The sequence below is a fragment of the Peromyscus maniculatus genome, chromosome 2 (assembly GCF_049852395.1).
Source record: "Peromyscus maniculatus bairdii isolate BWxNUB_F1_BW_parent chromosome 2, HU_Pman_BW_mat_3.1, whole genome shotgun sequence".
Classification (NCBI taxonomy): domain Eukaryota; kingdom Metazoa; phylum Chordata; class Mammalia; order Rodentia; family Cricetidae; genus Peromyscus; species Peromyscus maniculatus.
Genome location: NC_134853.1, coordinates 129,871,582 through 129,896,524, shown reverse-complemented (window position 1 = coordinate 129,896,524; position 24,943 = coordinate 129,871,582). Strand labels below are relative to the sequence as shown.

General features: G+C 45.0%; 2 protein-coding genes across 24 annotated transcripts in view; one reads left to right on the top strand and one right to left on the bottom strand.

The window, feature by feature from the left end:
* Window positions 1-23,518, top strand: part of Osbpl9 (oxysterol binding protein like 9) — a 140,195-nt gene extending 116,677 nt beyond the window's left edge. For all 21 annotated transcript variants that reach the window (XM_006977751.4, XM_015996484.3, XM_015996485.3 and 18 more), the window contains 13 exons: window positions 678-837; window positions 12,549-12,661; window positions 12,770-12,888; window positions 13,743-13,828; window positions 17,015-17,186; window positions 18,435-18,519; window positions 19,296-19,406; window positions 19,612-19,675; window positions 19,779-19,919; window positions 20,902-20,980; window positions 22,291-22,382; window positions 22,967-23,102; window positions 23,266-23,518. In XM_006977751.4, the coding sequence (XP_006977813.2) occupies window positions 678-837; window positions 12,549-12,661; window positions 12,770-12,888; window positions 13,743-13,828; window positions 17,015-17,186; window positions 18,435-18,519; window positions 19,296-19,406; window positions 19,612-19,675; window positions 19,779-19,919; window positions 20,902-20,980; window positions 22,291-22,382; window positions 22,967-23,102; window positions 23,266-23,340 (1,433 nt within the window). In that variant the 3' untranslated portion in view covers window positions 23,341-23,518. The remainder of the gene's footprint in view (window positions 1-677; window positions 838-12,548; window positions 12,662-12,769; window positions 12,889-13,742; window positions 13,829-17,014; window positions 17,187-18,434; window positions 18,520-19,295; window positions 19,407-19,611; window positions 19,676-19,778; window positions 19,920-20,901; window positions 20,981-22,290; window positions 22,383-22,966; window positions 23,103-23,265) is intronic.
* Window positions 23,519-24,446: 928 nt separating this feature from the next.
* Nrdc (nardilysin convertase) overlaps window positions 24,447-24,943 on the bottom strand; it is a 72,987-nt gene continuing 72,490 nt past the window's right edge. For all 3 annotated transcript variants that reach the window (XM_006977747.4, XM_076564738.1, XM_015996481.3), the window contains 2 exons: window positions 24,758-24,847; window positions 24,447-24,681 (listed from right to left, as the gene is read on the bottom strand). In XM_006977747.4, coding sequence (XP_006977809.1) covers window positions 24,487-24,681; window positions 24,758-24,847 — 285 coding nt within the window. In that variant the 3' untranslated portion in view covers window positions 24,447-24,486. The remainder of the gene's footprint in view (window positions 24,682-24,757; window positions 24,848-24,943) is intronic.

Below are 24,943 nucleotides of genomic sequence, written 5' to 3'. Positions count from 1 at the left end.
ATCAGAGAACCAGAACAAGCCACAGCTAACCTTACCTGGTCAACTTCTCAGCTGGTCTTGTTTCCTCAGACTGGAAGCTTCTGTGTCCTCATCCCAATGGCTCTCAGCTGAACTGCTGCTGGAAAGCCTGAAGCTTAACCAGCCAAATGCTGCTAGTTTCTGGTCCTCATGCCTTATATACCTTTCTGCTTTCTACCATCACTCCCTAGGATTAAAGGCTTGCTTCCTGGGATTAAAGGCGTGAGTCACCATGCCTAGCTGTTTCCAATGTGGCCTTGAACTCACAGAGATCCCAGATGGATTTCTGCCTCTGGAATGCTAGGATTAAAGGCGTGTGCTATTACTGCCTAACTAGTGGCTTTTCTGTTCTCTGACCCCAGATAAGTTTATTAAGGTACACAATATTTTGGGGAACACAATACCACCACATTTCCTAGTATGTATGAACCCCCAGGATCAGTCTTCAGTACCATAAAAAGAATAAAAAGTCTGTGTCCCCATCTTGTAGTACAATTTTCCTTCTTATTTTCATTGTCTAACTTAACTGTTGATTAAAAAAATAATATAGAGAATTTTATCAATTTAACCAAACTCAGTCTTGACTTTAGAAAGCTCTGTTGTGGGCCCAGCTCCCTAATTACCACCGTTTTCCCTAACTGAAAACTTTTGACTCCTAGGCAGTGGGAATTCACCACCTAGCAGCAGTCTAACTCCTCCCAGCCATGTCAACTTGTCTCCAAATACAGTCCCAGAGTTCTCTTACTCTAGCAGTGAAGATGAGTTCTATGATGCTGATGAATTCCATCAAAGTGGCTCATCCCCAAAGCGCTTAATAGAGTAAGTATGTGAGTAATGTATGTATTCAAATGGCTCCTGGTTTTTAAATGATGTGGTCTTGAGACTGCTATTAGTGAGACTTGCCTTGTAAAGTCTTTGAAAGGAATGCTTGCTTTTCACTGGCTTATTGAGCAAAGTCAGTTCAGTGACAGTTTTGACTTGTACTCCTTATTTAGTAATACAAACTGAATAAATAAATCAGCTATGGTAATATGCCAGTAATGTTGGGTCAGCTCTCTATTTCTATAGTGGCACTGTCATCAGGATCCAGTGAGAACTGAACAAGCTGTGAAGTAGTATGAAAGAGGAGTCACTAGTACATGTGTTTGCATTATAGAGTGGGGATATTTAACAACTTAAAAGCAGGAATTTTCCTGGGTGGAAGAATGATAGAAAATAACTTAGTTTGTTGGGAGAAATAAACATATTTATTTATATAATCCATGATATGTGGGGTGTGTGTGTGTGTGTGTGTGTATTCCATGATAATGTGGTATATCTAGTTGAATGATTATAAACTTGAAACTTATAAATAATAGGGTTTTATTTCTCACAGTTCAGTTCAAAATCTGGGTGCTGGCAGATTTGTCTGTGGTAGGAGGCTTGCTTTCTGGGCCACAGGTAACACCTTCTAGTAGTGTTCTTGTATGGTAGAAGACAAGGCAACTCTGTGGGGCCTTTAATCCCATGTACAGGTTATTACCTCATGACCTGATTGCTAGCTACTCAAAGGCTGTACCTCTTAATACTGCCACATTGGCAATTCGGGTTTCAATGTAAGAATTTAAGAACAAGGCTGGAGAGAGCTTGGGTGTTAAGAGCACTGGCTGCTCTTCCAGAGAACCCAGGTTTGATTTCCCTCACCCACATGACAGCTTATATCTGCCTGTAACTTCCATTCCAGGGAATCCAGTACCTTCTTCTGCTCAACCAGGTCATGCATACATGTGGGATACATAAGATCACACAACCACATGCACATACACAGATAATTCTAAGATAGCATGCAGTAAGGTTACACATGGAAAACCTGGGGACATTTTGCAGTCTTGAGCTAGGAGAGGGTTTCCAGAGGAGAGAGAGAATGTGATTCTAAGGTTAAGTAGAGAGAATGGAAATTGTCCTGAGAAGAGTTAGGAGTGGACAGATGGAACCCTGTTAGAAAGGTGTGGAGGTGGATTGGCTCTCCTCACAGGGGGATTCTGTGTCTAGCAAATTGGCAAGCAACTCTGGAAGCAGTCAGCAGCACTGTTTCCTTTCCTGTTGGTGTTTAGAAGCCCTGGGGACAGGAGCCTGCAGTCACCATGGCCCAGAGTGTCTTAAGTGTGTGATGGAATTTGCAGCATTAATGGATAGGCTCTGCAAGTCAGATCATGACATGGACAAAGTGGCCATCATCTTCAGTTACTACATTAGCAGTGCTGTGGAGCATACAGCAGACAGGAATCACTGGTGGTGATTGGCTTTGTTTTGGAGAGGATATTTACAGTGTCATAGGGAATCTGAAACAGTACCCCCGAGTGACATCATTACCCTGGTGGAATGCAGTCTAGAGATATAGAAGAAACATGAGCTCAGCTACACCAGCGAAGACCAGAACCTTCAGCTGAAGATAGGCGGTAAGCTCTAACTAAAGAAAGAACAGCATAAACTTTTGAAAAGATGATGACAAACTGATAGAAATATTTGCATTTCCTGTGGACTAAGACTTAACATAGGAGAAAAATGGGCAGTGGACATGAATAAAAGATACATAGATAAATACACATTTAACATGCAAAATAGCTGACAGCTTCTTAATAATTGTCCATTGAGAGTATATTGAGGTTCTATTTTTTTTTAAAGATGTATTTATTTATTATGTATACAGTGTTCTGCCTGCATGTTTGCCTGCACACCAGAAGAGGGCACCAGATCTCATTACAGGTGGTTGTGAGGAATTGGTTGCTGGGAATTGAACTCAGAACCTCTGAACTTCTAAACCACCTCCCCAGCCTCTATTTCTTAATTATAGATAGGCACAAATTCAGATGGTGTACACCAGCCCTGCTGGGGAGGAGGGGCTGTGTTCATTCTAGCAGAGAAGACGTGGAACAGATTGCATGAGGGTGAGGGTAATCTTTATCAAGATTACAAGTGCTGTCTTTACCCAGCAATTCCACTTGTGGACTTTGACCCTGTAGCTAACCTACATCTGTGAAATGTGCTTGCAGTGCTGCTGATTTCGGTGTGGTTTGGAATACTTGAAACAGTCTGCCTTTAGGAGGCTACTGAGAGTGATAATAATATGACTGTGCATAACAATAATGGTGCCTACTTAGTGAGATTCTCGGCAGCCTTTGAAAAGTAGCCTGTTCTTCTGAGTGTGGTGGTGCACATTTTGATCCCAGCACCAATAAAGCAGACAGGCAAATCTCTCGGGATTCAAAGCCAGCCTGGTCTACATAGTGAGCCCCAGACTAGCCAGGGCTATGTAGTGAGACCCAGTCTCAAAAAAAGGTAACATGTTAATAAATTGTAGAACCTTCATAGTGTACCTAACTGAAAAAAATAAGGTGCAGAGCTGTGTTTAGTTTACTACCTTTTGTGTAGAGAGGGAAAAATACTTTGTTTATACTTAAACACTAGAAAAATATATAAGAAACCTATAACTACTTGGGGGGGGGGCGGGAAGTAGTTGGTTTTAAAACAAATAGTTATGTAAGCAGAAGCAAGCACTTTCTTACTGTTCACAGTTTAGTTCTTGTTTTGTTTGGGGTTTGTTGCTGTTGTCTGGTGCTGGAAATTGAACCCTGGGCTTTGTGGGTGGGAAGCATTTGCTTGACTACTGAGTCACAGCCACAGTGCATAGGAATTGTTACTGTGTAAAGGCCACAAAGAAATGCAGGGAAAGGTAAGAAGCTCCAGCAGAGACCAGTTTTCTCAGTGGCAGGGTCAGGTTGGAGAAAGCTGGGAATAAAAGTGAAAGTGTTCATTTTCATTTTAAGAAGCAGTAGTAGAGTTCGAGGCCAGCCTGGGCTACCAAGTGAGTTCCAGGAAAGGCGCAAAGCTACACAGAGAAACCCTGTCTCGAAAAACCAAAAAAAAAAAAAAAAAAAAAAAAAAAAAGCAGTAGTTAGAAACCCTGCTTTGTACATGGCATCCTGTCTGCTCATCTGTTTCTGTTTGGTTGGTTGGTTGGTTTTTCCCTTTTTCTTATTTTGTGGAGGCATCATTGATATGGTTGCATGAACTTTTGTGTACTTCAAACCATGAACACAATCTCACAAGCACAACCATTTCCAAGTTCTGTGTGTCCCTTTGCCCTTTCTCCCACCACTTACCTTCTTATCCACAAGCAACCCCTGATCTCTTCTGTCACGAGATACTTCTTTTTCTTTCTCAAGAGGGTTGTGGGCTGAGATACAGGTTGGTGGTTAAGTGCTTGCCTGGTGTGCATTAGACCCAGCACTGGGTTGGGGCAGGAAGTGTGACAGTGACAAAAAGGACCAAAAGAATGCTGTGTTAGTGGGCAGAGGGAGCACTTCCGCCTCCTCTTACACAGCGTTTATTTTGTCTTGAAGTTCCCTCGTGTTAGCCCTGTATTAATATGACACTAGCTCAACCCTTTTCATTGCTGGGCCTTTCTCTGTTGTAGGACTGTATACTGCACTAGGTTGTTTATTTATTGATAGGCTGCCCAGCTGTTAACGGATTTTAGTTGTTACAAATAAAGCTGTTATTACATCTTTTATGGCCCCCCAAAAGGCAAGACTGTAAGAGTGCTTGATTTGTTTGTGAGCAGTTGGGTGTGACTGAAGTGCAAGGCATACTGTGTTATTTGTTAGACTTTTAGGAATTTGCAACCTCGTCCTATGAGTGTTGGCAGTTGCTGGCCAGGTCTGTATTTTGTGGATAGTGCCCCAGATTGTGTAGTGTTGGGGGTGTGTAGCTGAATTTCTAAGCGGTCTTATTAAATAAAGAACACGGGGCTAAATATAGGGGTGAAAGCCTTAGAGATCAGGGAAACAGTGAGAGCCGCCAACCACCTTACCTTACCAGCTCTGTAACCTCCAAAGTGCCAAGACTTCCTGTCTACCCAGGCTTTTATTGCCTTGCTGTTCTGCCCTCTCATTGGCTATCTTAGCCCAGCTACCTCACTTCCTTGTCACTGCCTGTCTATACAGACCTCCAGGTCTCTATGGTTGGTATTGGGATTAAAGGTGTGTGTCACCACCCTTGGCTCTGTTCCCAGTGTGGCCTTGAACACACAGAGACCCTGCCTGCCAAGTGATTGGAATTAAGGGCGTGTGCTACCACTGCCTGACTTTTGTGTTTACTGGCTTGCTATTTCCTCTGATCTCCAGGCAAACTTTATTTATGAACATACAAATAAAATATGACTACATTTCAGCACAAATAAAATATCCCCCCCAGGGGTGGTGTAGAAAGAGAAGACAAAGCCTGGTAGTAGAATAAGAAGCTCAGGGGCCCTGCCCTATGGGGGTTCCTGGGGATGGAATGGAGTGCTGGAGTTGAGATACTGAGCGGGAAAGTTGGCAGACCCTCTGATAGGTTTTTCCTCAGTAGAAAATGTTTGACTTATTTTACTCTATTAATTGAAAGCTAACTACATAACATTGTACAGAAAAAGCTTTCAGCTGCCTCTTAGGCTTATCAACCTCTCTACAGGTAGGTTGCTATGGTTCAGATGTTTGAATTCTAGAATCTCAGATACATTGCATTCTGAATGTGTTTTGTTGGGTGACCTTAGTCAACTTACTTATCCTGTGTAATCCTCAGTTTCCTCATTGGTAAAATGGGCATAAGAATAAGTTCAGTGTGGAGGAGTCATTGTGAATGTCTAACTGAGAACAACGTAAGTCAGAGGTGCTGTGCTTAGCATGACTGCTCTCACAGAAGACGCCTACTGTTTGCTTTCGCGTTACTTCTGCTTGTCAGAGGCGTAGTTAGCTTTATTTTTGCTGGGCATTTCTTCCTGATTTTCCTGCTTTCTTGGAAGTTAGTACAGTTGCTGTAGGTTGGGTTTTGCTTTGTGTGGCAGGATAAATTTGGAACTGATTATATGTGGATTGCAAGCAGCATATGAGCCTTAGTCATTGAAAGTTCTTTCTTTCAGTGAGAAATGTGCATAGGGCTGTGTTTTATTTTGTTGTTGAAGTATGCACATGAATTAAGAACTGGCATTCACTCTGCATACGGGAGACCGTTATGGAGCTTAGTCTGTTTGGCAGTGGGATCAGGATCTATCCCTGGTGCTTGACTGGCTTTCTGGAGTCCATTACCTATGGTCGGACGCCTTGCTCACCCTTGATGCAGGGCCGAGGGACTTGGTCCTGCCTCTACTGAATGTACCGGGCAGGCTTTGCTGACTCCCCATGGGAGGCCTTACCCTTTTGGAGGAGGGCATGGGGGGGTTAGGGTGGGGAATACTGGTGAGGGAGCGGGAAGAGGAATGAGAGGGGGATCTGTGGTTGGTATGTAAAATGAATAAAAAAATGTTTTTTAAATAAATAAAAACTGGCATTCATCTGTAATAATGACTTAAAACCAACAGTTGTCAAGAAAACAGCTGTTGGCCTGTGAAGTTCATTAGGGGAAATTTGACTTTTAAATTTGAGGAAAAGTAAATTATATGTGGTCTAGATGAATACCTGGAGTGTGAGTTAGGGGAGGAAGGGGCGAAGGCCAGAAGAACAAGAAGAGTTGGGTTCTCTTCTTTCCCTTTTTCTCTTGTTCTTTGTCTCTTCTGATCCCTACCCTCTTAGCTTTTAAATTTTTTCATATGTTTACTGTTTTTACCTCATTTCTCCCTCTCAAGTTCATGACCTTTTTCTTCAATACTGTTATATACATACTATATGTATAGTTACATATATGTGTGTGTGTATATATATGGCTTTCATCTTCCTTTGCTGTACAGCTTTTTTAGTTTTATGAGGTCCTACTTTTCAGTTGTTGGCCTTGATTCCTGGGCAAATCGAGTCTTGTTTAGAAAAGTCTTTGCAGCCGGGCGTTGGTGGCGCACGCCTTTAATCCCAGCACTGGGGAGGCAGAGCCAGGTGGATCTCTGTGAGTTTGAGGCCAGCCTGGTCTACAGAGTGAGTTCCAGGAAAGGCTCAAAGCTACACAGAGAAACCCTGTCTCGAAAAACAAAACAAAACAAAACAAAAAAAAAAAAAAAAAGAAAGAAAGAAAGAAAGAAAGAAAGGCCTTTGGTTCTCTGTGCCTTGCAGGGTGCTGTGTTTTCTTCCAGCAGTTTCAGTGTCTCAGGTTTCTCTGGTAGCCTCTGGTTTTGATCATTTGGGTCATCATTTGGGCAATGGTCTGTGAATCTTGTTTGTCTTCCTGAAGAACCAGCTTTGAGATTTGTTGATTCTTTGCATTGTTTTCTTCATTTCTGTTCTGATTTCTTATTATTTCTTGCCTGGATTTGGGTTTAGTTTGTTCTTGTTTTTCTACATTCTTGAGTTGGACCATTAAGTCATTTATTTATGCTCTTTCTGAGTTTTTTTGTTTTGTTTTGTTTTTGTTTTTGTTTTTTTCGAGACAGGGTTTCTCTGTGTAGCTTTGCACCTTTCTTGGAACTCACTCTGTAGACCAGGCTAGCCTCGAACTCATAGAGATCCACCTGGCTCTGCCTCCCGAGTGCTGGGATTAAAGGCGTGTGCCACCACCGCCTGGCTTTTTCTATGCCTCTTTTACATCATGTATCTCTGTCTCATTCATTTCCCTGTCCCTTTAAATCCACCCTCCAGCCCTGCACCTCCCCCCCAATAAAACAAAATTTAAGAGAAAAAAAAGAGAGAAAAAAAGGGGGGAAATTAAAACTCTTATCATGGAAGCTGTAGTGTGGCAGGCACAGTGAGTCATGTAAACCCTTTTGTCCATATATCGTTACTTGCAAGTGTTCATTGTAAAGAGTCATTGGTCTGGTTCAAGGCCTCTGGTTTCTACTACACTATGGATACTGAGCCCTCACCAGGACTCTTCTTGGATATCCTGTTGTTGCCCTGTGTTGTGGAGACCTGCAGCTTTGGGTCTGCAGGTCAGGTCCCTTCACGTGCTCCAGCAGATCATTGATGGGGTGGATGTTGGGGCGGGCCAAGTCATAACCCTGATTCTGGCCTGGGCAGCTGCAGGGTTGGTCCACCAGTCACTTCTCCCTTGACCTCACCACCAGGATGAGCTCTCCAGCATTGCCCAGGCTAATTCAGCTCTTGCAGCAATGAGCAAGGGGTGGGACCAGTTCTCCTGCTTTCATGCCCTCAGGGTCGGCTCTCCCACACCTGCACCATCAGGGCCAGCTCTATTGTGTTGCCCAGGGGAGGTACAGGGGCCACTCTCCTGAGTGCTGCAGCTGGCAAGGGGTACAGACAGCCCTCCCATTCTTATGACCCCAGGGCCAGCTCCTCCACCTGTCCCAGGAGTTGATGGGTGGGAGGTGGGGAGTAGGGTATCTCTCCTCTGCCCATGCTACCACATGTCTGAGTAATGGGGACAGCTCTCTGTGGTGGTATTGTGTCCCCAGTATATGGTGCACCTTAATAAACTTATCTGGGCTCAGAGGACAGAACAGTAGCTACATAGACCTAGAGGCCAGGAAATAATGGCACACACACCTTTAATCCTAGCATTCTAAAGTCAGAGTTCCATCCAGATCTCTGTGAGTTCAAGGCCACACTGGGAACAACCAGGCTTGGTGACTCACGCCTTTAATCCCAGGAAGTGATAGCAGGAAGCAGAAAGGTATTTAAGGCCTGAGGACCAGGAACTAGAGCCTGGTTAAGTTTTTAGGCTTTTGAGCAGCAGTTCAGCTGAGATTCATTCTGGATGAGGACTTGGAGGCTTCCAGTTTGAGGAAATGAGATCAGCTGAGGAATTGACAAGGTTCTGTGCCTCTGATCTTTCAGCGTTCACCCCAATACCTGCCTCCGGGTTTGTTTTTATTAATAAGACCTTTTAAGATTCATGCTACAGCTCTCCTTTGCTCATAGCATTGGGGCTGGGTCGCCCTCACCTCCAACCACTAGGCAGCTCTGCTGTGCTGCCTAGCTGGGGGAGGGGGCAGGGCCTGTTTCCTGAGTGCTGCAGCTAGTAAGGGGCAGGGGCAGCTCTCTGGTCTGTTGCAGGGGGTAAGGGGGGGCATTTCTCACCCTCCCACACTGCCACATGACAGATGAGTAGTGGGGACAGCTCCCCCATGCTCACAGCTTTAGGGCTGGCTCACCCGCACCTCCACCAACAAGGTTGGCTCTATTGTGTTACCCAGGTGAGGGGCAGGGCCTGCTCTCCCGAGTGTTGCAGGTGATGGGCAGGTGGGCAGCAGCAACCCTTCCTGCTCTTGTGACCTCAGGGCCAGTTCTCCTATCTGCCTCAGGCATTGATGGGGTGAGGGGTGGGGAGGTGGGAAGGAAGGCAACTCCCCCCCCCCCACTAATGCCATCATAGGACAGATAGGTGAAGGGGGCTGGCTCACCCACATGTGTGCCAACAGGGTCAGCTCTATTGTGTTGCCCAGGCAAGATGCAGGGTCTGCTCTCCTGAGTGTTGTAGCTGGTAGGGGTCAGAGACAGCTCTCCCGTTCTGTTCTTACCCATCTGCCTCAGATGTGATGGGGGGGGGAGGTGAATCTCTCCCCAAACCATGCCACCATGGGACAGATGAGAAATGGTGACAGCTCTCTCATACTCATAACTTCGGGGCTGATTCGCCCACACCTTCGCTGACAGGGTTGGCTCCATTGTGCTGCCCTGGAGAGGTGCAGGGCCTGCTCTCCCGAGTGCTGCAGCTGTTGAGGGGCAGGAAGGCTCTCCCACTCGGAACTCTTGTTATGGCAGGGTCAACTCTCCCACCTGCCTTAGATGTTGATGGGTGGGCAGGAGAGGGCATCTCTCCCAAGCGCATGCCTCCGAGTGGCAGGTGAGTGGGGCTAGCTCTCCAAGGTCGCTTTCTCAGGGCTGGCTCACATGATGAACTCCTTACAACATCATCCAAAGTCTCTGGTCTAGTTTAAAGATTACTCTTGACATGTTTATTATTAACTCATCCTAGGTATGTCTGTAAAACCATCTGCACTGTTCTGGCCCCTCTCCCTCTTCCCTCCTTCTGGTTCCCCTCTCTTTTCTCTGTCTCCTGCCTCCAGTGCACAGTTCATGAACTTACCCTTTGAAATGACCCAAATGAAGCACCGTGTTCAGTCTGGCCTTCCGAGTTCCTCTCCTCCCTCAATCTTAGACTCTACTTGGATCGTCTCAGTTTGGGTCTCAAACTCATGGAGAACGTAGATACTTTTGGCCAAACTAGGTTCTTTTTGTTGTTGCTTTTTACTTACTGGTTTTCTGTTTGTTTGTAACGAGGCTTTAAATACTCTCAACTGGATGTGTTGGCTAGCGTTGCACATTGTCTCATAATCCAGCCCTATTTGAACAGTGTATTCACGTTCTCTGTTGCCTGCCATCTGGACTTTGAGCTGAGACGTCTGTCACTAGCTGCTGCCTTCAGTTTTCTAACTCAGGTCAAGTTCTTGCCCTTACTTACGCGTTTCCCTGTGTCTCTCTGATGGGAGAGAGTTCCAGAGTCTGTGCCCTTTCATCATTGTTCTCAGCTCCTTAGGGACTGTGTAACTGTTACACACTTCAGAACTCCCTAACTTACAGATTGCATAACTAGCCAGTGTGGTTTCATGTCTGTACATCAGGTGAGAGTGCGTGTTGGAATGAGCTTGTCCCAGATGTGCATTTAAAATAACCTCTCTGCTTTGCCGCCGTAGGACATCAGGTCTTCATTGATCTCTGGTGCATCTCTGTGTTCTCAGAATGATCATGCTTCTCTGGGAGGGTTGTTATAAATGCTTCATAAATTATGCTAATTAATTTTAGAACCTTAAAACCTTCCTTATCTTGAAAGTACAAGCTAAATGTTGTGTATGACCCCTTTTTGTTCTGAATGAGCTGGGCTGTGGAAGGCTGGAAACTTATCCCATGCTTTTGTTGGTTTCTATCTTGAGGCTGTTGCACGTGCCCAAACCAGTCTGCTGCAACCATTGGTAAAGAGAAAAGGCACAGCATAAATCACAGGCCTTTGGAATTTTATCAAAATAAAACTCATGTTTTTATAGGAGTTGAGGTTTGAAGAATGATTCGGTAAAAATCTGATATAAATTTATATACAATTGAGTTGGCTTAAAAGCTTGATTCTGTTTTGATGGTCTGTTATAGAACCACATATTTTGACAAGAATTCTCATGCAGTTCTTCCATGTAAAAATAATTTGATTTCTCACCTGGGCCTTACATTCATTACATTGCTTCTTAAAGCAGTGAGATATACACTTTTATAGGCCCCTACGATGTATACTAAGTTTAAATCAGAGAGTCAGTAAGTAATTACCTAAGGATGTATGCTAAATAGATACGCACACAAGGCAACCTAGGCAACTATAATTACACTAGGATACATGCGTACCCTATTCTAAACTTCTAATATATTAATCCAAACAGAGCCCGGAGGATTTTTAGGTGAAAGTATTCTGTACATGTCATTCTTCATTGGTCTTACAAACCCAGAAGGTGTAGAGCAGTAGAGGTGAAGCCTGACCCGTGTGCTGGGGCTGGGGCTGGGGCTGGTCCTGTAGACTCAGCAGTTGGAACGAGCATACTGCTCTAGTGCTGGGTCCTGGAGGGAGGCCGTGTGCCGTGTGCAGGGGTGGGGGTTGGGCACTCTGCCCGTGCTTAGTTCTTCTGTGAAACAGTTCATTAATTTTTTTAAAGATCAAAAAAGACAACAGGGTAAACTAAGTGTTCACAAAGATTTGTAAAAAGACTGGTTATTCTGTAGCATTTTTAAGTGTCTGCATTGTGAGAAATTTGGTCTATATTTTTATACTTTACGTAATTGCTTGCCCTTACGATTATTTGTTTTTTGAGACACGTTCTTACTATGTAGTCCTGACCTTGAACTCAGAGAATGGCTTGCTTCTGCCTCCCAAGTACATGGATTAAAGGTGTGTGCCACCATGCCCGGCTGGGTATTTAATTTATATATGAATTCGTGGGTAGATTTTGATAATTTTTAGTGGAGGCTCTTTTTAGACCTTCTTAAGCCTGCTCATAAAGTCAGTTGCCATAAATTTATTTTTAAACATAATATACTTTAAAAAGTTGTTAATTCAAATTTACTTTTTAAATAATGAGAAAAATGTTAATCTTCTATGGACTATCTCAAGGATCTCAGAAAATAAAGACCCAAGACAAAGGATGGATTATGTTGCCATTTTGATTTTTTTCCCCAAAGAGTCTCACTCTGTAACTCAGGCTGGCTTCAAACTCAAACATCCCAAATGATGAAGGTCATAGGTATGATCCACAGCTCCAGCTGGACTGTTGCCATTTTTGAAGAAATTGCCAGTGACTGGCACATCTCCATGTGCACAAAGAAGTGAGAACGTGAATCCAAGTTTCACATATGGATGCAGAGGCAGAAATCTCACTGACTTGATCATGGCCTTCAGCTGGGCTTGGTTGAACACATCCTGTGCACAAAGCTCAGACCTCAGTGTGGCACGCAGGTGGCTGCTATAGGAGGAGTCTGGCTGTTTCTGCCGTCTGCCTCTGTATTGGTTTCAAGTAACTTGTGATCATCGTTTCCTTCCCTGTTGTTGCTTTCTTTAGCTATAAAAGCTGATCTGTTTACTTTTTTTTTTAAATTCAGTTCTTCAGGATCTGCCTCAGTCTTGACACACAGCAGCTCTGGAAATAGCCTAAAGCGCCCAGACACCACAGAATCGTTGAATTCCTCCATGTCCAATGGCACAAGTGATGCTGGTGAGCGTCCTCTGAGAACTTCCTTTTCCTAGAAATGTTTGCGTTACTGGTGAGGACCGTCAGCCGATCTAAAACCAGCTAAGACGACGACGATCTGTTCTGTTGTAGATCTGTTTGATTCCCATGACGATAGAGATGATGATGGGGAGGCGGGGTCAGTGGAGGAGCACAAGAGCGTTATCATGCACCTCTTATCACAAGTTAGGCTTGGAATGGACCTTACAAAGGTAGGCAGCAAATCTGGCCTTCTCTTCAAGTCTTCCAGGTTACATGGTTACACAGGGTGGGTGGGTGGGTGTTCACAGAATGAGCATAGTCATCCAGCGTGGGTTTTGCTTGTCTCCTGTTTCACTGTATGCAGATGACTAAAGGAAACTAAACTAACAAAACAAACATCTTAGTTTTCAGAGACAGTGGTGGATGGGCTGTATGCATTAAGAATTGAGATTGATTTGTAGCAAGTGAAAAATCTTCGCCAACCCTGTAATACTTAGATTCTGAACCATATTTAGATTCTGGCATGAAAATATTTATTAAAAATTAAAACATTGGCATCTGGTAGGATCCATACTAATTTCCTGGCTAGTACCTGTCATACTCTGGTTTTGTGTTTCTGTCTGCTGTGTCTGGGGGCAGGGCTGTTGTCCCCCAGTGTGTTCTTCTGTGTCACTCTGTCTTACTACTGCCTCGCTGTCCTCTAAGAAGCACGTGGTGAATTGTTTCTTAGCTCTACCTTCCTCCTAGTTCCCAGAGCATGCTTTCCTCACTGGATCCCAGCACTCTTGAATCCTGTGTGATGTTTGTCACAGTCCAACTAGGCTCTAAGTGCTGTTGTCACGCTTAGGGACGGCAGAGACATGCACAGAGGAAGCACATAGACTTGTTGAGAACCCCCTGGGGTTCCGCATCTAATGGGCAGGGTCCTGGGTATTCTGAACCAGGGCATCTTGGGAAAGGGGTTCGGTAACGCATGCCTGGGGACCTGTGGTGGGTGTGATGGGATGGATGAGTGTCTTTCTGCAGTGCAGAAATCTCTTTCTCATAGGATTTGATCCTCAGGAGTCAAACGTATGTTTTACAGGTAGTTCTTCCAACGTTTATTCTTGAGAGACGATCTCTTTTAGAAATGTACGCCGACTTTTTCGCACATCCGGACCTGTTCGTGAGGTACTTACTTGGCTGAACACAGTAGTTTGTAATCTTTACAGATGTTACTGCTTGGTAGCCTTCTGTCTGGGTGCACAGCTGGACCCTCCACATCCTTTCAAGCATCTGGGGTAGAAGTTGAATCTCGTGAGGGCGTGCTGCTTAGGTCATGTGGTGGAGGAGTAGGACCATCAAGTCAGTCACCTGGGAAGCTGCTTTAAAGCTGGCTAACAGGCAGGCAGCTGGAGTTTAAAAGGTCAAGGCTATGAACTTACTTGAAATTCATTTAATTTTGCTCAGCAGACCTTTCATTTGGCAGGTACTTGGTTACAACCTGAAGAAAGGAAAAGTTTAAAAGTCCAATTACTGACTGAATCATAAGCTGTAATGTAAAGTCTGCAGTCCGAGCTGCGGCGTGCACAGGGAAAGAAGTCATCAGAGAGAGACTGACAAAAGTCCATGCTTTTCACTAGCAGCAGGCAAATTTTCTCTGACTGCATCCCTTGTTCTGGAAGAATCAAGGCTTTCCTGAAGCCACATGCACGTCTACACTGAGGTTTCCTAGTAGATGGAACTGGCTAACCACAGAGGCGGGTGGGGAGAGGGAGAAGGGAGAGAGCGATGTAAGAAAACCATATAGCCAGTTTTCAAAGTGCAAGTATTTAAAAATCTATAACAGTGTGAAGCTTAGGCTATGATTGACAGATGAGAGCCATTGGCAATGCTGTCAGGGGTCAGGTGCTTGACGACAGCAGCTTATTTACAGAAATTTAAAGTTTGTTTTCCTCAGAGGAGCCGCTTTAGAATTTTAAGAGTACAGCTAAAACATTATAAATCAGGTAAAATGGAACACTAAAATGCATGCATGATTAACTCCAAAAAGGAAGAAAGAGTAAATCATGAGTCAGGGACAGGGGGCCAGGGAGAAGAAGGTAACCCAGGTAAAGCCGTCAGTGTCAGAACCACTAAATGTAGGGGAACACGTCTTCTCCAAGGAGACAGCTGTTGTCAGACTGTCTAAAAAAGCAGGATGTGTCCTTAGCCTCCCTGAAGGGGGGACGTGAAATACAGTAATCCTTACTGCTTGGTGAAAAGTAAAAGGCCAGGGTGGAAGGTGCTGCTCAGTGGTGGAGTGCTTACCCAGCAGGTGTGAGGCTTTGGCTTTGATCTCTAGGATGCAAACAATGAAAAGGAAAACAATACTGTACCGCTCTGGGGGGCCGGGGAATTGCGTGGTGGGGAGGAGGGCTCCCACCCATGTAAAGCAGGGCGTGCTCATACCTGCCCAAGCCCTCCCTAGTGCTGTGGGACAGGGAAGAGAAGGCTACACAGGCTTGCTGGCTGCTAGCCTGGTCTACTTAGAGACTGTCTCCAGGTGAGGCAGAGAGTGATAGAGCAGGACACCTGACGTCTCCTCTGGCCTGTAAGACTGTTCTGGGCTTACATACCTGCACACTCGTCTATATGCACCACACATGTGTTTATCACACACACTCATAAGCACCTTCCAACAAGGGGGGAAATTACCATGTTTCTTAGGTACTGTTCTATTGTTGTGAAGAGACACCATGACACTGTGACCAAGGCAGCTCTTGCAGATGATTTAATTGGTGGCTTGCTTACGTTTCAGAGGGTTATTATGTTGTTGTCATGGTGGAGAGTGTGGTGGCAGGCAGGTGAGCAGACATGGTCCTGGAGAAGTAGCTGAGGGCTTTACATCCCAGTCTGCAGGCAGAGAGAGAGACACTGGACCTGGTGTGGGCTTTTGAAAGTTCCAAGCCCACCTGCAGTGGTATACCTTCTCCAACAAGGACACACCTCCGAATCCTTCCAAACAGTCAGTGACTGGGCACTAAGCATTCAAACATATGAGCCCATGGGGGATGGGGCCTTCTCATTCAAACCACCACACCATGTAAAACACTGAGCACAGCAAAGTTGTTATGGCTGTATTAGTATCAAAGGAGTGAAGAAGATAACTGTCCTGTAGCCCCAGCATTTGGGAGGTAGAGGCAGGAGCATTGCTGTAAGTTAGAGGCCAGCTAGCATACATAGTAAACAGTTGGGCTAAAGAGTGAGATCCTGTCTTAAAACAAACAAAGAAATGGGTAAGAACTAGAACCAGAGACAGCTATGGACAATTGTAAGGATGAAAGAATGAATTGATCAAGCTTCAAGATATGTGCAGCAGGCCTGGAGTATAGCCCAGTAGTGAGGTGACCCTCTGGCATGTGTGAAGCCCTCACATGATCACCAGTATGACCCCCAATACCAAACAAAACAAGAATAACCACAGGGAGAAATAAGCCAGCCAGTCAGTCCCTCTAGAGTTGACTGCAGAGTCAATCCAAGAAATCATGAGGGCTGGAGAGATGCTCAGTGGTCGAGAGTTCCGGCTATTCTTCCAGAGGACTCAGGTTTGGTTCCCAGAACCCAGACATCTGTAGCTGACAGTCATCTGTAGCTCCAGTTCCACAGGATCCAGCATCCTCCTCTGGCTCCTGCAGGCACCAGGCATGCATGTGGTACACATACCTACATGCAAACAAAATACCAATACACATAAAATATAAAATAAATTTAAAAAAAAAGAAAATCAGTAAGCCCATAGAATATCTGAACCAATTAAAAGCGCTTATAACCACATAATGTTTTTTGACCATAAAAGAATTAAGCCACCTGAGTGTGGTGGCACAAGCTACCTGTAATCCCAGCTCTTAAAAGAACTAGGCAGGAGAATCAATTCAAATTCAAGGCCAGTATGGCCACAGACTAAGACCCTCTTTCAAAATCCAAGCGATGATTAAATTAGCAATTGGTAGTTTGGAATATAGGAAGTCTCTCTGGCAGTGAAGCAGAACACTTGCATGAGGTCCTAGAACAAGCAAAGCAGATTCGGCCCCAGAAACTAGCATCAGTGTTTGACTCGGGAGGGCATGGAGCGTGCAGAGGGAGCCAGGGACTCTGAGAATGAGGGAAGCGCTCTGTGTTCTAATTGGGTGATGATTAACTACATGGATATAAACATTTGCTAGTCTTCTAACCACACGCTAAATTGAAGGAATTAGTTCTGTATGTGGTGTCAAACTGGGATGGGCGTCCACAGTTTAGGTTCCATGTGGCCCAAGGTAGATCATGCTTGTCATGCTACACCAGCGTTCATCCTGCCAAAAAGTAGAGCATCACATTTGTCCTTGTCTTTTCCAGCATTAGTGACCAGAAGGATCCCAGGGATCGAATGGTTCAGGTTGTGAAATGGTACCTCTCGGCCTTCCATGCAGGAAGGAGAGGATCAGTAGCCAAAAAGCCGTACAATCCTATTTTGGGTGAGATCTTCCAGTGCCACTGGACATTGCCGAATGATACTGAAGAGAACACGGTGAGTCTCAGTCTCAGTCTCAGTCTGTGTGTGCATGTGTGCATGAGTGTGCATGCGCGTGCGTGTCTGTCTGTGAATGTGGTTGAGTGTGTGCCGTCAATACGTGTGTGTTTGGAGGACAGCTCTCAGGAGGCAGTTCTCTCTATGTGGGTCTTAGGGAGTAAACTCAGGTCCTCAGACTTGGCAGCTGACACCCGTCTCAGTGGCCCTGTGTTACGGTTTTCATTTATTTCACACTGTGTGAAATAATTGAAGATTCCCTTTATCAGGATCAGATCATGGTGAAGGTAGTGATCTCAGATGCTCACCATACAGAGAACATTGTTGATGAGCATTTTCTCTGAAGTAGTGGGGGGTGAAAGTAACATGACTAAGGACTGGTGTTAAGGCAAATCATCAGTGTTCTAGAAAAAAGAGCTGGTTCCAATGACATTGGCAAGGTGGGATTGATGGGTGCTTGTGCCTGGATGTCAGCAGCTCCAGTTGTCAATTTCCTATCAAAGGAAGGGTAAGCCAAGATGAATTGAGACTGTTGGGTTTGCAAAGGGAACTTTCAGAGTGAAATGTGTGGTGCTTGCTAGAGAAGCCTGAAGGAGAGAGATTTTAGGGTACTTGGATGGTCTGGATGAAGTTGTACAAGAGGACGGCCAGCTAGAGAAGACTAGGTACCTAGAACTGAGACCAGGGCTCTGCTGCTTATGTGTTTGTTTATTGGGCAGGGGACACAGCAGATATGAAAGTAGAAGCTAACTGGATTCTCTCCATTTTCACATGAGTGTTGTAGATTGAACTCAGGTCTCCAGGCTTGCATGGTATGTGTCTGTTGAGCCATTTCACTGTTCCAGGGACCAACAACAAAGAGTGTAGGCCATGGAGCTACTAGGCACGAACAAGGAAAGTCCTCAGTCCACAGTGCCTGGCCCATAATAATCGTGTGGAAAATGAGACTCCTGTATCTATTTCCAGGAGACACATTAATGTGTAGTCATTACTAAAAAGAGAGACAATTCGTACTATTTCTTATTGCCAGGCCTGGCTTTTATAGCCTGTCTCACATTAAGGCACATGAAGCCTTTAAAATTTTAGTCTAGTTGGGGAAACTACAAATCCCTAACTGGCAGTGCGGGTTAGTGCCGTAATGGAAATGTGTGTGTGTCCAGGAAGGACCAGAGATATGCTGCTTGTTAGATTCTGCATTGTCCTATTTTATCTGAAAAGTTTTTTAATTGATGTTACCATTGCTTCCAGGAGCTTGTTTCAGAAGGGCCGGTACCCTGGGTTTCTAAGAACAGTGTAACATTTGTGGCTGAGCAAGTTTCCCATCATCCACCCAGTAAGTTACAGGTTTTTCCTACAACCTTTAGTCTTAAACTGTCCTAAAGCCTGTCATCCAGTGCACAACAGCCAGGTCAAATGACCTGTCGCTTGAGTGCTGTCCTTCTCCTATTACCTGAACTGGAAACTGTAATCTCAAAGACTCAGCATCACTGATTGGATCTGTACAAAATGAAGGGGTTTGGGAACCAGCGTTCAGTGTTTCTGAATTCACCTTACCCATGGCAAACTTGGAGACCATTTGTAGTTTTTGCACAATGTATTCCAGATGTGGTGGGGAGAATACATAGCCTCAACATCTTTGTTCAGTGTAGAGTGGAAATAATGAACTGGACGTAGTGGCACACACCTTTAATCCCAGGACTCAGGAGGCAGAGGTGGGTGGATCTCTGAATTTGAGGCCAGCCTGGTCTACAGAGCAAGTTCCAGGATAGCCAGAGCTATATATAGAGAATATATATATATAGAGAAACCCTATCTATCTCAAGCAACAAAAAAGAGTGGAATATTGGAGGGGCCCAAGTTGGGGGGAGGGAGAGCGTAAGCATCTTCGCCAACCAGAACAGATTACCCTGTAGATTTTAGATTAAACCTTCTGGATTGACCCCTATATGTGTGTGTTGGGGCGGGGGTCCTGCCCCCCAGCTCTGAGTGTACTTGCTTTGGGGAAAGGGTGAAAGACACACACACGCCTAACATGATTGGAGGCTTCTCTGTGGGGCCAGTTTGGAGCAGTGTCTGTAGATCCCTCATAGAAAACACTTTCTTTTTCAGTTTCAGCCTTTTACGCTGAGTGTTTTAACAAGAAGATACAATTCAATGCTCATATCTGGACTAAATCAAAATTCCTTGGGATGTCGATTGGGGTGCACAACATAGGTCAGGGTAAGTGTGTGATAATGTGCATTCTAGCATGTACTGACGCTCAAGGCAAAATGACCTGACAGTAAGGTCGGGGTCATAATTTACATGTAAACATGAATTTGGAGACAGAGCAGGGGTGGGTATGTACCACATCATCCCTGAAGTCCATCAAGCAGACGGCAGGCCTGTGAATGCTGTCTAGCAGAGGCTGTTCTTCTCTCCACAGGCTGTGTCTCTTGTCTGGAGTATGATGAGCACTACATCCTCACATTCCCCAATGGCTATGGAAGGCAAGTAGACTGCTTTCATCAGCTGCAACCTTGCTGTTCTTAAGCCACACCCCTCCTTTCTTGTCTAACTGCCAGTCTTACCTGAGAACCTTGGATTTTGTAGGTCTATCCTGACAGTGCCCTGGGTGGAATTAGGAGGAGAATGCAACATTAACTGCTCCAAAACAGGCTACAGTGCAAATATCGTCTTCCACACGAAACCTTTCTATGGGGGCAAGAAGCACAGAATTACTGCAGAGATTTTGTAGGTATTCGGTTTTCTGCCTCCCTCAGTGTTCCACTTTTCTGCAGTACTTTCCTCTTGAGCTTCTGTTAGGAACTAATCATCACCTGACTTTGTAAGCTTGTTTCCATCTTTAAAAACAAAACAAAACAAAACAAAAAACTCATGTCAGAAGGAGACCTATGCTCTGGGCCCAGAACAGTCGAGGGTGGCGGGTGCGATCTCCCTGAGGATTTGTTATGTACTGGGGAACCAAAAGACCCCCTAAGTGCCAAGAGCCCTGTGCCATAAACTCCACCCTTCTTGCCAGGTTGGGCCATGAAACAGGCTTTGTGACTTCCAGTAAAGCTTCTGGAAGTCTTCACAAAGCCCCTCATTTTTCTGTTCCTTTGCTAGTGAGAAACAGTAAACATCACACATAGGTATCTGGCACCATTTTCCCCCCAGCAGTTAGGATCTAGGAGGCAGCTGTGTCTGAGTAACTGAGTTTGTGGTCTCAGAAACTGCCTGCAAAAGGGTCTGTCCTGTGGTACCCTGAGGCTTTTCCTCTGCCCTGGAAACAGTGTCCCAATGGAGTAATGCTTGACCAGTTGGTTACCCAGTTTTCCAAGAGAATTTAATTTGAATAAAAGAATCAGCTGCCACCATCCCCCTCCCCAAAAAAGAACAGAAAAGTTTACTGTTGATACAGAAGTGGGCAGGCCTGAGTGACAGGTCACACTGTCACACTGTCGTCTCATGGTCCTGAACTTTGATGTAATTTATAGACGACAGATGGATTCTCTTCTGTGGTATTTGTGTTCCGTCCATTGCTGCATGTCACACATCCTCTGAAGAACACTGTCCCGAGTAAGGAACCACGGGAAAGACAGCATCTCACTGTGAAATGGGTTTGCAGCTGCTTTAACCAGACCTCACAGTTGCTTTCTCATGTTCTTCTGAACACTTTGAGTAGAATAGCTTTCAACTTGAGACTAATATAAATTGTTTCTTTTCTGTTTAGTTCTCCAAATGACAAGAAGTCTTTCTGCTCAATTGAAGGGGAATGGAATGGTGTCATGTATGCAAAGTATGCAACAGGGGTAAGAACTGTATTTGCCGTTTGTCTAAGCTGCACTGTATGTCGCCTGCCCCTTGTGCTTGTTTCCTTCATCTCCACCTTTAACCAAGAACACTTGGCATCTGTTCTGGGTGAGCCTTACCTCCCTCCCTCCTCACATCCTACAGTGCGGGTAACGGAATGGCCTTTATTTTTTTCTGTTCTCAAAACACTTAATAATTTGAAGCAGTGCTTGGCAGTCACCTGGTGAATGCTCAGTCTGTTGTCAAAAGGTTTGTAAGGTGAAATATGCTTAGTTGGAGTTACTATTGCTGTGACAAAACACCACGACCAGAAGCAACTTGGGGAGGAAATGGTTTATTTCACTCAATTTCATGTAACAGTTCATCATTTAAGGAAGTGAGCATAGGAACTGAAGCAGGTCAGGAACCTGAAGGCAGGAGCTTATGCAGCGGCCATAGAGGAGTGCTGTTTACTGGCTTGATCATCATGCTTGCTCAGCCTGCTTTCTTAGAGAACCCAGGACCACCACACTAGGGATGGCACCACCCACAGTAGGCTGGGCCCTCCTCCCTTGATGACTAATTAAGAACATGTCATAGCCGGGCGGTGGTGGCGCACGCCTTTAATCCCAGTACTTGGAGGCAGAGGCAGGCGGATCTCTGTGAGTTCGAGGCCAGCCTGGGCTACCAAGTGATTTCCAGGAAAGGCGCAAAGCTACACAGAGAAACCCTGTCTTGAAAAACCAAAAAAAAAGAACATGTCCTAGGACTTGCCTACAGCCCAGTCGTATGGAGGCAGTTTTTCAGATGAGGCTCCCTCCTCTCAGATCACTCTAGCCTGTGTCAAGTTGACATAAAATTAGCCAGTACAAAGTGCTAAATTAATTCATGTTTTAGACACTCAGGTTTATGATTAATTCATTGATTGGCTTTGCATCAGATAGAGATATAAGATAGTCCTGCCATGAAGGAACTTGGGTTTAATGCACTCAGTGTTTCTACTAAGCCAGGTGTATAGATTAGTAGGGAGAGCTGGTGAACTGGAGTTTAGAGAGAATCTGCAGCCTGTCTTCAGAGGCCGCTTACCATGAAGATGACTTGATAGAGGTGGTGTAGCTCCAAGAGGTATCTCTAACATGTAGTGAATGCACAGCCATGCTGAATGTCTGTTGAGTTGAGCCACTAAACTTCCAAGAATTATTTTAGACTTAGGTTGCATATGAAACTCACTGTGCTGAGATATATGGGATTCGTGTGTTAAAGTCTCCTGGCAAGTTGACTCTGTAGTAACACTGAATAATAAAGCACCATTCTACCTCTTGCTCTCTAGGAAAATACCATCTTTGTAGATACCAAGAAGCTGCCTATAATCAAGAAAAAAGTGAGGAAGTTGGAAGATCAGAACGAGTATGAGTCCCGCTGGTAAGGAGCCATAACTAGAGCAGCTGCCATGGTGCTTCCTGCTTGCCTAGGCCCGGGTCCAGGTGGGTCTGGGAGAGAGCATTGTGAAACAGTGCAGACTGAGCTCCAGTGCCTGGGCCCTTTGTCAGTTCCCACACTTAAGAGCTTTGTAACTACAGCTAAGTTTGCTGACAGAATTCTGCCTCTGTCCCCACAGCTGAAATAGCAGCAACATGAAGAAGCCACTTCTTGTGCCCTTAAGTCCCTGCAGTTGACCTCTTGACCCTTTTGAGATCACATTCTTAATCTGAGTTTTTCTGGAATGAAAATGATCAGACCCCTTCATTTAACCCTTTCAGTCTATAGTAAGAAATAAACGGACTCCCTAGAGTCGTCCAGACAACCAGAGAGGCAGTCAGAGGCAAACACCTAGGTCTTAGCTATCAAGCCAAGCCAAGCTGCCTGTCCCTACTTCTTTGAGGACAGTTACTGCTCTGGTACTGTCAGCAGCTTAAGGAGGTCTAGTCTACACTGTGGCACTCAGCAGCTGTCAGGAGGCTGTAGGCTTGCATTCTCCGGCTCACAGGCTCCTTCCATCTCTTTAGCCTTTGGAAGGACGTTACTTTCAATTTAAAGATCAGGGACATTGACGCAGCAACCGAAGCAAAGCACAGACTTGAAGAAAGACAAAGAGCAGAAGCCCGAGAAAGGAAGGAAAAGGAAATTCAGTGGGAGACGAGGGTAAGTCCTGGTCCTGGTTCCTCTGGGGCCTCTTGAGAGTAACTTGTTCATTTCTGTGAACCTTCAGAGTTCCCTGGTCCCTACCTGGCACTCACTGCAGTGGGTGGGATGGCATGGCATGGAATGAACACATGCACTAACTGAATCCTCTCTTCTTTTGTAGCTCTTCCATGAAGATGGAGAATGCTGGGTTTATGACGAACCATTACTGAAGCGTCTTGGTGCTGTGAAACATTAGGCTGGCAACTCGGTTCACGCCTGGGGACCAGGGCAGTAGGCGTAGCTAAGCAACAATCGATCTTCCTTCAGGAGAACCTGTCACTTCCTCTCTTATTGCAGTGGTTCCTATCTCAGGGATACTGGACTTGACGACACAGATGAACAATTAAAGTGGAAAACGCTTCCCTTTTCTCCTCTGTGGCAGTTACAATTCTGACTTCAGTCCTGAGAAAAACTTCAGGTTTTGCAGGTTTTGAAACAAGATGTCTCTTCCTTTTCTAGATCCCATGCGTTGAAAAGCATTTACACACAGACCTGGGTTTTAGTGTCCTGTCCTCTAAGAATTCTGCTCTTCAGGCATAAAATCTTTGTCTCCTAGTTCATATAATCTTGGGTTCTAGATACACACACAAATACACTTGACAGTTTTTCCACAAGTACACCCACCTGTAAATACTGTTTCCTCAGAGTTGTTTTAGAAAATTAGAGCAATGTACGAAAATCAAGTGTTGGGAAATTTCATGGTTTCACCTATAACCTTTATTTTAGAATCGAACTATTAGATTGTATCTAAACCTGGATTAGTATAATTATATGCAGTGCTTAAGGCTTCATAAAATAATTTTCCAACCTTTTTAAAAATATGTTTCTTTCATTGCTTATAAACCAATTTGGCAACCTCGGACGGAGCTTCGCCCCAGGACTCCAGCCCCCCCCTCCCCCCAGCACATGAAATACCTTCCTGCCTTACAGGGCCAAGGAACACACTATTTTCCTCCTCCCCCACCTCAAAAAAAGCCACAGCAGATGGCTTGATCTGAAGGGAAATACAGAACTATGTTTATTTAAAAATACATTAAAAAACGAAACAGGGCAGTTTGGTGCTATAACAAATTAGTTACATGTAGGCACACAAGAACTGGGTTCTCCTCAGAGGACACAGGCCAGGCAAGCTGCTGACATAAGTGTCTGGGTCACACTTGGCTACTAGCTCATAACCATTCAGTGCAGTAACCCTGGGTTAGTCTTGCAGAGGAGAGAAAAGGAAATCAAATCCTAGGTTGCCATCGCAAAATCCAACAGAAGCCCTAAGGCAGTAGTGTAACTCCATAAAATTCACACACGTTTTTAAATACATGTTGCTTCAGGCCAATGAGACTGCAGTTTATTTGACTATTTTGTGGTAGGGGAAGAGGCTGAGTGTTGATGTGAAGGCCCTGATGTCAGTAATGGGGATGGTAGAATCTGCCAGGAGAGGAGAGGTTGGCAGGTAGGTCAGCTGCATCCCTTCACGAGAATTGGAGTCCTCGCCAAAAGGGGCGCCATCTTCTTCCAGTTCATACTTCCCATATCCGACAACCTGGAAGAGGCCAAAGACTCGGGTGTGACGTTTGCCAGCTCGATGTCAGCGACTGCAAATGGTTGGGCGTACTCACATGAACGCTGAGCATTTTACTTCCAGGTCCTCTGTGAGCCTTGAACCAGCTGACCAGGTCTGACTTTGAGAAACCCTTCAGTGCTTCAATCTTGAGAGAAGGAAACGGGTGTAAGAGCATCGTTCTTGGTAGACATCGGTCCCCACTCCTCAGCACCTAAGTTTATCTTGCGGAGCTTGTCTCAGG